The 13,743-nt window shown below is 37.1% G+C and overlaps 2 protein-coding genes across 5 annotated transcripts in view; one reads left to right on the forward strand and one right to left on the reverse strand.

Annotated features, from left to right (window-relative positions):
- Positions 1-771, reverse strand: part of LOC137406531 (THO complex subunit 2-like) — a 45,916-nt gene extending 45,145 nt beyond the window's left edge. For 3 of the 4 annotated variants that reach the window (XM_068093124.1, XM_068093125.1, XM_068093123.1), the window contains exons 1-2: positions 699-765; positions 67-214 (exon numbers count right to left, since the gene is read on the reverse strand). In XM_068093124.1, the coding sequence (XP_067949225.1) occupies positions 67-214; positions 699-763 (213 nt within the window). In that variant the 5' untranslated portion in view covers positions 764-765. Of the gene's footprint in view, positions 1-66; positions 215-698 lie in introns of all 4 variants that reach the window. The other variant, XM_068093126.1, reaches the window with a different exon arrangement.
- A 214-nt stretch (positions 772-985) lies between these two features.
- The window catches only part of LOC137405596 (exosome complex exonuclease RRP44-like), a 34,592-nt gene continuing 21,834 nt past the window's right edge, over positions 986-13,743 (forward strand). Inside the window, exons 1-6 of the mRNA XM_068091906.1 lie at positions 986-1,309; positions 7,101-7,258; positions 7,603-7,799; positions 9,431-9,507; positions 10,902-11,070; positions 12,656-12,798. Coding sequence (XP_067948007.1) covers positions 986-1,309; positions 7,101-7,258; positions 7,603-7,799; positions 9,431-9,507; positions 10,902-11,070; positions 12,656-12,798 — 1,068 coding nt within the window. The remainder of the gene's footprint in view (positions 1,310-7,100; positions 7,259-7,602; positions 7,800-9,430; positions 9,508-10,901; positions 11,071-12,655; positions 12,799-13,743) is intronic.

A 13,743-nucleotide genomic window follows, 5' to 3' on the forward strand; every position in this document is an offset into this window, starting at 1 on the left:
ATGTACATAAATGTCAGAAAAGGTAGGCAACTCACTAATAGCAATCTTAGTTACAAAACCATTTACCAATAATTCCCTGATGAAGCTTATCAATTGCGATATCTTGAGAGAACCTTTAGCAGAACTATGTAGCACTTCATAGAGAAGACGGTCACTGGTTTTGGGAGAATTCCAGTTTTCACTCTGACTTCTGAGCTGTTCATATTCATCTAGCCTGCAAAGGTAGTGTAATATGTCTTAGATTCACCAAATCCTTCAATATTTCAAATGAAACTTCTTTAGGAAGGCAAAATCATAGCATAGTTAGCTTTTGATAAAAGTTTGAATAATGAAAAAAACGGTCCGTTCTTATTTATTCCATTAATTTCAAATGTGAAAATTATTAGTCTGTCATTGTAAGGTGAGCCCACAAAAACTTTTTTGTTAATCAAAGGCTGTGAAAATTTGAGAGGCAGCAAAAGCCTCTTTAACTTAAAGATGGTAAAAACCATCCAATAGAAGTCTAACAAACACCATGGCTTATCAAACCAACTATAAAGGTTCTAATGAGCATTAACTGAACAAAGAGAAACTTCGCAAGCTACGCCGACAAGCGAACAGAGTAACCAATGTTCAATAATAATGTTAGCATTTATCAATTCATTAGTAAATAAAATGCAAAAATAATTATTGCACAGAACGGTTTCTATTCGCCTTACGTCTTTATTTTCCCAGATTTGTCCCAGGCTTTGCAGACATCAGCGCTCAACCAACCCGCAGCCATTTTTTGCTGGTTTCGATAAAGATCGGCTAACAACGGCCGCTTTCCAGTTTTGAAATAAAATAAAAAAATAAAATTTCTAAAAAAAATATTTTCTTAACGTAGAAATAATTTAAAAAAGTGTTTAAACAAATAAAATACAATTTATAGTTAACCATCTTGATTCCAATTTTTCATATTTTAGAAATTTCCGCTTGGCGAAGTCACATTTTGTGCGCTTAGAAAATGTTGAAGTCTAAAGTGTTTTTAAAGAAAACTAAGCGAGGAGGCATTTTAAAAATTGTTCGGGAGCATTACCTTAGAGATGATATAGCTTGCGGCTATCCAATTTGTTCAAAATGCTCACAGAACGCAGATTCGGGGATGGATATAGACCATTATGATACCAATGTCGTAGACAACTCTGAAAGCGTTGCTAATTCCAAAATGAAAACCAATTTAAATGCGCCATCTGTCATCAACACGTTATCTGAAGGATTATCAACAATATTTTCTGGGCAATCACAAGAGCATCTGCTGATTCCAGACACGAATGTTGTGCTTCATCAGGTTTGGTTACAAAGTTGTTGCTATAATATATGTATATATACATAGGCCTATAGTTTAAAAGTACCATCTTTTAGGGCTAGGTGCTAAGTGGGGCTAGGTGCTTCAGCAGTGAGGTGCTTCAGCAGTGAGGTGCTTCAGCAGTGAGGTGCTTCAGCAGTGAGGTGCTTCAGCAGTGAGGTGCTTCAGCAGTGAGGTGCTTCAGCAGTGAGGTGCTTCAGCAGTGAGGTGCTTCAGCAGTGAGGTGCTTCAGCAGTGAGGTGCTTCAGCAGTGAGGTGCTTCAGCAGTGAGGTGCTTCAGCAGTGAGGTGCTTCAGCAGTGAGGTGCTTCAGCAGTGAGGTGCTTCAGCAGTGAGGTGCTTCAGCAGTGAGGTGCTTCAGCAGTGAGGTGCTTCAGCAGTGAGGTGCTTCAGCAGTGAGGTGCTTCAGCAGTGAGGTGCTTCAGCAGTGAGGTGCTTCAGCAGTGAGGTGCTTCAGCAGTGAGGTGCTTCAGCAGTGAGGTGCTTCAGCAGTGAGGTGCTTCAGCAGTGAGGTGCTTCAGCACTGAGGTGCTTCAGCACTGAGGTGCTTCAGCAGTGAGGTGCTTCAGCAGTGAGGTGCTTCAGCAGTGAGGTGCTTCAGCAGTGAGGTGCTTCAGCAGTGAGGTGCTTCAGCAGTGAGGTGCTTCAGCAGTGAGGTGCTTCAACAGTGAGGTGCTTCAACAGTGACGTGTTTCAGCAGTGAGGAGCTTCAGCAGTGAGGTGCTTCAGCAGTGAGGTGCTTCAGCATCTCACTGCTGAAGCACCTAGTTCCCTACATCGCACAGACTTTTACCAAGTTAATGCAGCACTCTTTCTCCACCCACACTGTCCCAAAGGATTGGAAAGCTGCTGCTGTCATATCCATTTTTAAAAATAAAGGTAGCAGACTCCTGTCATCTAACTGTCGCCCAGTCTCTCTGACATACGTTTTATCAAAAACCACAGAACACATAGTTGCACATTTCATTCATAACTTTCTGTACTCCATTGATTTTTTCCACAATTGCTAACATGGTTTTCGCTCCAAAAGAAGTTGTAAAAGCCAGCTGATCCTTACAACATATGACCTTATTGACTCCTTTGATGCTGGCATCCAAACAGATGCAGTTATTCTTGATTTTTCCAAAGCCTTTGACAAAGTGTCCCATAACAAACTTATACTCAAACTCAGGCAAACCAAACTGGATAGCTCAATTGCCGCCTGAGTCAAAAACTGGTTAAAAGACCATACACAGACCATTTTCATCAATGAAACATACCGAAAACCATGTCCGGTTTCATCTGGTGTGCCCCATGAATCTGTTTTGGGCCCCCTCTTTCTGATTTTTATAAATGATATGCCAACAGTCATAAAGACCTCTAAACTCAGACATTTTGCTAACGATGCTCTCCTATATTCACAGATTGAGTCAACTATTGACTGTGCAAGCCTCCAATCAGACCTTGATTCTCTCATAGACTGGGCTGATAAATGGTAAATGAAATTTAACATCACTAAATGTGAAACAACTTTTTTGTAAGGTCTCAAGAAAGCCCCTTTTTTCACAAATACTTACTGAAAGGCCAACAGCTAACATTTGTCACTCACTTTAAATATCTTGGAGTTATCATTGACAACAAACTCAACTTTAACCTTCACATAGAGAAGACCATAACAAAGTCTTTATGTACCCTATACATGCTGGTGAGGTCCCTAAGAAGTTGCTCACCCGAAACAACAACTTTTTCTTTTGAAACCATCTGCCGCCCAGTCCTCAAATATGCCTCAACTGTCTGGTCCCCATTTTTATCAAAGCACATTAACTCTCTCGAATCAGTGAATAGGAAAGTTTTTAGGTAGGCGTTTCACCTTAACAAAAGCGACAGTATTTCTGATCTCGTGTCTGAGAGGTCACAGGCCACTCTTGCAGAGCGTGGATGTACTTCTGACCAAAACCTAAAACAAAAATCATTACTGAAGAAATTGCAATCCCTGTAGATTTTTACTGTAATGCCCACCTACACTATACATGCCACAAAAGTACCAAAGGTCCCATCAACACAAACATAAAAATACATTTCTCTTTTGTGAAGACAATTAACTCACATTCTTCCTACCCTCTCATTTAGTCCCTTCCCAACACTTTTTACCCTCAATCTGTTGTTAAATTCAAAAGCTCAATATATAATATAAATTAAGAGTTATCTTCTCATGTTTTCAAATAAAGATATCGCTCTAATGCCCCATTTTGGCGCGAATACGATTAATTGAATTAACTTGCCATCAAATCTAATTTTTTGGTTCATTTTCAATGTTGCAATCAATACAACACTGATTGAGTCAATCACTTGCAGCTTTTGTATAAAAACACATAAAACCTATAAAAAAAAAAACAAAGTATGTTTTCATAATCCGGTTACAGATTAGGTGGAGATCTCTGTAACCTTTACATTGGCTAACTAAACGCTCAAATTTCGTATCTGATAGATAAATTATTGGTGAAGTATCCAAGACTTCCTTTGCTCATTATTTGGCTGCTCTAGAAATGTGGGCCATATAGAATTGCTCAAAAAATCCATTTATGTTTTACACACTCTCATATGACACAAAGCACTCTGTTGGATGTGGCATCTGACTGTATGCCCAAAGCACTCTGTTGGACATGCCATCTGACGTTATGCACAAAACCCTTTGTTGAACATGCCATCTGCTAGTATGCATGCATTATATCTTTGAGGATGTATAAGTACCTGCTAGTCAAACATTCAGCGGAGCAGTTTTAGACCATACACATATGGTTTCTTATAGATTTGGCAAACACTCTTGCGGCATCTGAACTCTAACAGCTGAGCAGTGCTTATTGCTTGCTCCTTTGCTGTGTAGCCGAGGAAACAAAAATGACAGCTCTTAATATTTCAGCCGAAATTATCGCCAGCCAAACATGTAAAAGCTTTTGTGAGTTTAGGGGGTCGCCTGTCAAGCTGGAACCATTTACAAAGTTAGCTTGAACGTTATCAAAATTTGTATGAATGCTACAAGTAGTAAGACAGCTGCAATCGACCACAAAAAAACAATACTTTAAGGAACCTCCTCTGTATAGAAAAGGGCTCTAGTTTTATTGCCAAATACATATTTAGCTCATGCACACTTGCTATGGATAAAGGTCATTTCAGCATAAATTTAATCTACAAATTTAGTGTAGATACTGGTTACCTTAAAGCCAAAGGAGTGACAAACCTACAAGCATGCGCTGGGTCGAAGGAAAGGAAGATTATCATTCTTTCCCTTTTTCATTTTACCAAAAAAAGGTAAATATGGGTAGTCTATCACTCTATTACTAGTCAAGTCTATGCACAAGTCACCATTCTCTGTAGAAGCAAAGACTGCAGCAATAGTGGCCTCATTGACCTCTTTTCTAACGGAGGCACTCTCAAAGACAAAAAAAATTTCTCGAGGATCTGCAATCTGCTTCACATGAATGCCAGCCACTCAACACTTCTGTTTTCATTATTCTGGCAAAATAGTGGCAAGCAGACCAATGATGAGATTCCGTTCAATCCATCTGAGTTATTGAAATTGGAGTTCACGTGACAAGAGGCGATACCATTTTGCACTCTGAGGAGAATAACGTAACTACAGGCCTGTCCTGACAAAGTATAGCTACTAAAGTCACCAGGAACTAACTCCAAACTACTAAGTACTCAAAAGCTCAGTAGCAGCAACAAAAAAGGTTTTCACAGAGGAAGTGGACACAACTAAATTACAGTTCAATACTGTAACAACTTACACATATTATTAGCATCAGTACTGGCATCACTCATTCTGAAGAGAAGCAAGAAGTTGAAGTACAATTAGCTGTCATTCATTTTTGAAGCTTGCTTATGTTTGAAACCGTTTACCAAGGAGACTGGGAATGCAATTGCAGCCAGTATCAAGCCACATTTGATTGAAGGCGCACCTCAAACTTTTGCTGTGGCGAATCTTTGCCTGTTGGCAGAGGTGCTCACATCATACAACCTCATCTTACTTATACTATTTCTTATAAACATTGTGAGCACTTTTTACTGGATTACAGTACAACAGCTGTGTTGGCTTAGCGGAGAGGGTTTCTAGATTGTCAGCATCCGGTAAGGTTTCACATAAAATTAGGTCAGAGCCAGTGTTGGCATTTTTCCCGGGACAAACTGTTTTTCCCAGGGCAGTCGGAAAAACTGGTAAAAACCGGGAACAACTGGTAAAAACCGGGAACAACTGGGAAATATTATAACACCAGAATTTTTTATCCAAATATTTTGCTAAACAATGAAATGTAATAAAAATGAGGAATTGGACTAAACAATTAGTTGTGTGACTCCATCTTTATATCAATCAATAGGAATAGAGATAAAATAGTGTTTAAAAGTGGGAAAAGTTAGAAAAAATCAACACCCAAGATATGAGCCAACGTTAAATAATGATGAGCCTTTTACAGTCCAATAATAGAACTGTTTTGACATGTATTGTTTAGCACTTTTTCCTTAGTGCAGACCAAGCTGCTCAACATGATTGAAGTGGAGAAAGCGTCAAAAGTGGTAACTTGATACCAAAGCCTAAAAACAATTTCTTTAGGGTATGATTCAGCTGAATATAAGGATTAACTTTTCTTATACAATCAATTCTCAATACTCTAATCCGTTTGTTCAGTTCACCGGTCTCGACTACTTGGCATTATCTTCATGTGTTTTCATTTTTCAATTGTTTTCTAATTGTTGTATTATGCTTACTGTCATGTTACACACATGAATTTTGCACTTCATTCAATATTACTATTTAAATATATATGTAAATTAATGAATATTATCTTGTGATCTGGTCTTTTTATTCAATATTTAGTAAATAAACCAATTATAAAGGTTATGCGCTTTCTTAGTCTGTGTTCTGTTAAAGAGCCATAAAGAAGCTTTATGACAGGTAATGGTATAAGTGTATTGTTATTCTTTGCTTAAGCATTAGTCAATTTGTCAAAAAAGAGGTTTTTTAGTTTTTCCCACTTTTTGACAAAGATGAGTTTTTCCCGAGGCGGTAAAAACCAGTATAAACCGGTAATAATCACCATGGGAAATACTATGCCAACCCTAGTCAGAGCTGTTTCTTCTCTGGACAAGCGTATGATGCAGTATTTGCCTTTGGGTTTGGTTATTCTCATGGGTTGGCCAACCTTTTTGGTTATACTTGCTCCATATTGAAAACCTGTCGTCAATGAAGATACACTGAATATGATTCTATCACATTTACTAAATGGGTTTTTAGCAGCTTTTTAGGCTGATCTCATACAAATCTATTTTAAGCATTGGAACGCATTTTCTAGTTGAACTACATGTACTTTCTCATGATGCATTCCATTGTAAATACATTTGTTTTGTGTGTGCAGTTTAAAAAGATGCTTGATAACATAAGCTTTTGTTTTAAACATTCAGATATGTATGGGTCATTCTAGCATTACAAATATAACTTGATATGTGTTTATAATCATCAGTGTGACTCTCCTTTTTGCATTGATTCCAATTGGTTTTCAATGTTACCACAAATGAAAATTTGAACATTGAAGAGCACAAAACACCGCCTAAAAATGTTGTGTCCATTAATATTTCATTAAAAATTACAATCAGGGATCAACCATTTTGTTATATTTAATTAAGTTTAATAGAGTTGTTATCAATAAAACATCAATTTGATCATTATGACATGGCTTTAAATGGCTCATGTTTGTATAGCATGGAGTTATACATGAGTAACTCTCTATCTATTAATTCAGGTGGATGTCCTAGAGGACAGCAAGATAAGAAATGTTGTCATTCTTTCTACGGTTTTGGAGGAGGTGAAGCACCAGTCTTTGACCATCTATAAAAGACTCCGCGACCTCATCATTAACCCCGAAAAACACTTCTATGTTTTTGTGAATGAGCATCACAAGTTGGTATTTTTATGGTTTCATGTTTTGAGGCTGCCAAATATTTTAGGATTAGCAAATATCCCGGTTGGCTTTATTATTCATCATCAGCAAAAAGTGATGACATGTAGTTTAACTGTTGGCTAGTTATTCTTTATTATTTGAATAAGGTTATAAAACTGACAGGTAAATCAACACTAAATAATATAATTTATTAAGTAGGCCTATGCTTTTATTTACTGTCAGTGGCTAACATTTACGTGCTCTGTAAACCGTATTATTTGATGCCTTGTACCAAGTAGCTATGTGCCTCTGGGGCGTTCAATCTTTCATTTGGTGTTTTTTGATGTCTGACATTGCCTTGCAGTGAAACATATGTGGAGAGAGTTAGAGGAGAATCTGCCAATGATAGGAATGACAGAGCCATCAGGGAGGCTGGCCACTGGTATGCCAGTCATCTGCTGCAGGATGGTTTGGAGCTTAACGTCATTTTGCTTACCAATGACAGAGAGAACAAAAAACGTGCTCTGATGAAAACGAACTCACGGCTCTATGTATATACTGGTAGGTAGATACATCTATTGCAGATACAAAGACCCTAAGTAGCAGCCATTCATTGTTTAATTGTAGAAGTTTAAACTGAAGTTTGTCATTGCGACTTGATCTTAGTGATAGATGAGGTTAGATGCTAACATTTTTACAAGGTTGCGATGGAGGACAACCTGAAAATAGAAGTAAAACAACATCAGTTGTAAATAAACATACATAAAAATCATTGTGATGACACAAAGTGAAACGAGCAAAGTACCTCATTTACCATAATAAGTGCAGTGTCCGTCTGTCCAAAGGCACAGTTGCAAGTTGAAAAAAAGATTACATCATACTGGATTTGGATTCACGACCTTCCGCTTGGGAGGCATGCTCTAACCAGGGCTGCAGTCCATTAATAATGCGCATTTATAATTCCCTTATATTATTCATTAAACTATTAATTAGCAATTTAATTTTAAGCAGAAGTCTCAATTATGTTAATTCAAAATTGAATGATTGATTTAGTGCTCCTGCAAATAATTTATTAATTCAATTATTAATGCTGTTTAGTTCAAATGCTGATTTGATAATTTGACTAATTTAGCTTTTGAAAAACTGATTCATTAATATAATTGTTAATCTGCTTATTCAACAAACTAATATGGTATTTTAATGCATAATTCAATTTAATTACTGTTTAAATCATTAATTTAGTTGTTAATGCAGTTATTTTACTAATTAATTTATTAATCTACTACATAATTTAATTTTGTTATGAATTAATTGGTTAATTCAAGTATTAAGTTAAGCAAAAAACTAACCCGATTACATAACAATTCTATACATTCACGTGCATATACTATGTAACTATTGCTCTCCTGTAAGTACATAATTGTGTTATGTAAGAAGTAACTGAATTATCTGGATAGGCTAGGGCAGGGATTTTCTTTTCTGAGAGTTTTACTTGTTCTGGCAATATGCTCATTTTATTCAGTTGTAAATACAATTTGACAATCAGGGTCGAAAGCAATGATCATAGAGGTAATTCGAATTTAATACTATAAACTAATACTGTACTGCTATTGCTAGCCAGTTTAGAATACCGTAAAATCTTTATTTGAAAGCCACCTTTATTTGAACACCACCTCTAATTGAACGCCACTATAGAAGAAGGGTTGAAAAATACAACGCCACCCTCTAATTGAATGCCACCTCTATTTGCCCACCACTTGGACAGAATAATAATAGAAAAGTCGAAAAGTGTCTACAAAATAGTACTAATGATGACTTGGTTACATCAATGAATTGTGATGATCTCTCTCAGTGACGGTGTACCTATGATCGATCGTCACGATCAGATGTCGTCACATCAGAACCTCACTCTGATTCGAAATCACTATGGTCTAACTCATATTCATTGTTTTGGTTTGCTCGGTCACTTTATCTCTGAGTAGAAACCTACTCAGAACTTTGCCCGTATTTCGATATTCTCGTAGATTAGGGCGCTCATATGTCAACTGTATGATGAAATAACTGTTTGCCTTGTAAGTATTTAGATAAAATGTATAGATTTTGCTGCTCGCATACCTTTCAGTAGCTGCCTGTCTCATGAAATGTTACACGAGGCTGTGTTCTAAGTTTACTACCAAATCTTATGATTCCAGTGAGAGAGTACATTTCCCTGATTGATGGCCGTGATGATCTACTAGAGAAACTCGCCAATATAGATCAGAGCGATCAGGTAAGTGAATGTGTTTTTTGTCTTCACACGAGACAAACACCAGACTATCAGAGTACTAGTATATATAATAGAGATACCCATATGCGTCATTTTCTCTCCCAAATGTAGCAAGAGAAAAAACGATACCTGCAGGGCAAACTATCGGACTCTCTTTATTCAAATCTAATTTGTGAATTTAAACCAACTTAAGCTTTACATTGTATGGAATTTCTTACATTATACAAAAACTACATGAATTCTTTACGTTACTTAAAATTTACATTACAGGCTTTAAAATATGGTTATAAATTTAACATAAGTCTATTTACATTAAATTTCGGGCTTCTTTAATTTTACTGCTCGATGAAAGCAGTAAGTACAAATATTGGTCATTACTTGATTGAAAGTAATTATCGATACAGTAGACCCGGCCATAAGCCATTAATTCGTTCTGGTGTTGGGATCGTATGGCGAAAATGATGTATAGAGGCTTATAGGAACCTATAATAATTATCTAATGCAAACCCCTTGGTAAAAACATCAAAATTTTATACACGAACTGTGCATATTAAAAATTGGTAATGAAAAAGCATAGTAACTATAGTTACCTATTCAGTGGTTATGATCTGCAATAAAATGCAACATTATCATGTACAGCACTGTATGGAGTTCTCACCTTCAAGATGGACGTAGTGACTAACAGTGGTGTGGGAGAGACTTGGACAGCAATGCGTTTGGTACACTTTTGTGATGCTACATAACATAAATTAAACTTTGAATTTGTTCTAATTTTTTTTCAATATGTTTAGCTTATTAAAAAGAAATTAGAGCTAAGTTTTAATATTTCACCAAACTTATCTTTAATTTTGTGGTCGTCTTTATTTTTTATTACCTGTTTCCTGCTTGGCCCTTTTTGCCTCGCTTTTACTGTAACTTTTAGCCGACCTTATTAAAGCTTTTTTCAAAGTGATTAGACAAGAAATACTGGGCGATACTGTCCATAATTGAATTTGGAAGAGACATGTCGTATGGTGCGAAAATATCGTCATGAGGGACAGGAAAAACTTTGTTTTCCTCATGGCAAGGCCGAAAAACCGTAAGGCAGGGACGTTGTAATCTTAGGACCACTGTAACCCTGGGTCCACTGTAACCCTGGATCCACTGTAATTCAGGGGTTCACTGTAACCCTGGGTCCACTGTAAATCAGGGGTCTACTGTAACCCTGGGTCCACTGTAACTCTGGGTTCACTGTAACCCTGGGTCCACTGTAACCCAAATGTCTACTGTAACCCTGGGTTCACTGTAACTCAGGGGTTCACTGTAACTCCACTTACTGCCCACTACATAACTTGTCAGGTATAACGATGTAGTTGCAGTTGATTGTGTACAATATTCTATTTAACTGGTATTTCTAGCTGGTCGGGAAAGAGAAGTTTGAATACCCAGCGCATGTGAGCCCTATTGAACTGAAGCAGGGCCTGGCTTCAGGAAAGTATTTGAAGGGAGGATTCCGAGCAAGTAGAGACAACTATTTGGAAGGAGAGGCGATGGTAGACGGACATGAAAAACCACTCTTTATACAAGGTTTCGATACTAATTTTAGAAGTTTTAGTTAGGATGTGCATGTTTCTTGATATCAAACCTTGTGAGAGACCTTCTGAAATTGCCTTCAGGATGACAATGATTTTAGTTGGCACTAAATAAGATGTTTGCGTAAACCTTATGAGGACATCATCTAGCCGCTATTTCAGCAGACTTATCTGGTTGCACTACTTTCTGCTCAGTCTAAGTGGGTTATTACTCTCTAGTTCCAGTGGTGATTGTAATTATGGAACCACCTAGTAATTCTTTCGGGTTTTTATAGTTTATGGCACAAATTCATTATCTATACAATCTCAGGCCATGCATACTATACATACAGAATTTGAGAAAATTTTGTGTCTACTACCTCACGTTCTTCCAATAAATAATATTTATTTATCGGGCATCCATTTCATCCTACCTGTAATAGGCAATAAGGGCTGGCCAACTAAATATTAAAACTACTATTAGTTCAAAGGCCACAATTTATTTTTATGTAGTTGCGTGTATACACGTCTTCTAAAAAAAAAGTTAAATTTTTCAACTCTGTTGACGAATACAACCATAGTTATTGGTGGGATTTTTGTTATGATGGGCAGATACTATGTTACACCAAAACCAGACTGAAAAGCAAATATTATTTGATATTTATTAATATTCATGTGTAGAACATCCTTAGTTTTCCATTGATGGACATACTGCCATAATCCATCAAATAAATACTTAAACTATGAATTTAAAACAATTAACGTGTTTATTTGTTATAAATTCTAAGTAGTCCTATAATTACGACCATTGTTATAAGTACCTCACTCAGTTGTAGTAGCCCTACTTTCTCTCACCAAGATAGACATTTTTCATGCTTGCGATAGCCTTTTGGTAAAGTGGTTCCTGCTTTACTCCTACTGTAAGAAACTAGTTTCGCTTCTTATCAGACTTTGGTGTGAATCATGAATTTTGCCTCAACGCCATGTTCATGTGTGTAATTAATCTGCATGACTTCTGAAGATTTATCTTTGGCTATTTTAGTCTGGTTCAACCTCACTCAAATCTTCAGCTTCACGATTTTCAAAAATCACCAGACAAGTCAATATTGAAAAGAGGCGATTCGCAACGTATCGTAAAATTTGTAAATTTTTGTTAATATTTTGTGTATATTTTAATTTGAAAAGATTTATTTCATGAATATCTGTGTGTGTGGAATGACATGGAATGGGCTTATCATAGGACTAGAATGTGCGTTTTAGTTCCAGTATTGCCTATTTGGAAAATCATCAGATGTGAGATAAGGCGCCATTACCCAATTATATTGTTTATGCAATTGGTGATACTTCTTTAAGTGGTGGCGATGTTCAAATTGTCTACCTTAAAAATTGCCACCAAACGGTTAAATTGCCATATCGTTAATCTCTACTTCAATCATTCTCTTCACAACTATTTGCTGCACAGAGTGATATTGCTCTGGAGGTTACTAGAAAGCCTATCTGAAAACTTGTATGCTTCTGCTGTTAATAGTGCCTCAATTCACTGACACCCAAGATGGTTTGTCTTGAATGTATGCCCTGTCTTATGCTTCCGTTTCTTCTAGGGAGGTTGCATCTAAACAGAGCTGTTAATGAGGATGTGGTTGCTGTGGAGATGCTGGATCGCAAGGAATGGAGCTACCCATCATCATTGGTTCTGGAAGATAAGGCAGCTGTTGAGGATGAAACCTCTGCAGTAGATGATCAGGTAAGAGAATAGCTGGCTACTATTGTTGGAATAGATGTAGTGTTCCTGCTGTTCTATTCTGTTCTACTCTCCCTTTTTATGATTTGTTTGCATTCACCTACCAGCAGGTATTTATTGCCGCAATACCTATGTTTTTGCGGGCTGTAAAATAAAAGTTGCGATCAATCTTTTTGCTTAGATTTTTGAACAAATCTTTGACTCCAGACCTGAATTCAGGACATGTCATTTAGAACGTTTGCTATTCGAAGTTTCTCAAAACTTGACTGTTTTATTTAGGTTGAAGTGAAAAGGCTGATATAAATAAAAACTTAACATGAAGAACTGCGGAAATAATAACAAATATAAATGTTAAGTTAAATTAAATTTCAATTGGTTAAGTTAAAGTATGTGAGACCTTATATCTTTGCTATTACATCTGCCTCTGAACCTAGAGGTCACCAATTGGCGATCTCACAGCTTAAAATCAACACCTCAGCCAGACTTATCTGTTACTATATCAAGCTTTTAACCTCTGGATTTGGGGTGGATAAGGCTGGCAGCAATGTGGGTTAATGCGAGTGCTTCCTTCATCTTGGAGTTGAGTTTAGCTAGATGGTTTTACAGTGTAGAATTTGCTCTCAGTTCCAACCACAGCTGGCAGCAGTCCGCAATAGTGCAGCTGTCAGGCTGACGTTGGTTTAGTGCACTGGCCGCTGGTGCGAAACACCTGATCATCTTTCTGGCTTTCTGAGCTGCATCCATGTTATTGGCAATGTTTCTTGTTCCCTTCTCAATGCTATGTTGACCATCTTTACATATGGCGATCATATATGGAGGACTCCAAACGAGGGACTGCAAACGGTCCAGTTGGCCATTCCATCTTGTGCGTTAAATTGTAGGAATCTTTTTGAGTAAAACACTTTTCAACCTTTCCAAACTATTAAGGGAAATAGTTTAGCAAAATAC

Source organism: Watersipora subatra, chromosome 10 (assembly GCF_963576615.1).
Source record: "Watersipora subatra chromosome 10, tzWatSuba1.1, whole genome shotgun sequence".
Classification (NCBI taxonomy): domain Eukaryota; kingdom Metazoa; phylum Bryozoa; class Gymnolaemata; order Cheilostomatida; family Watersiporidae; genus Watersipora; species Watersipora subatra.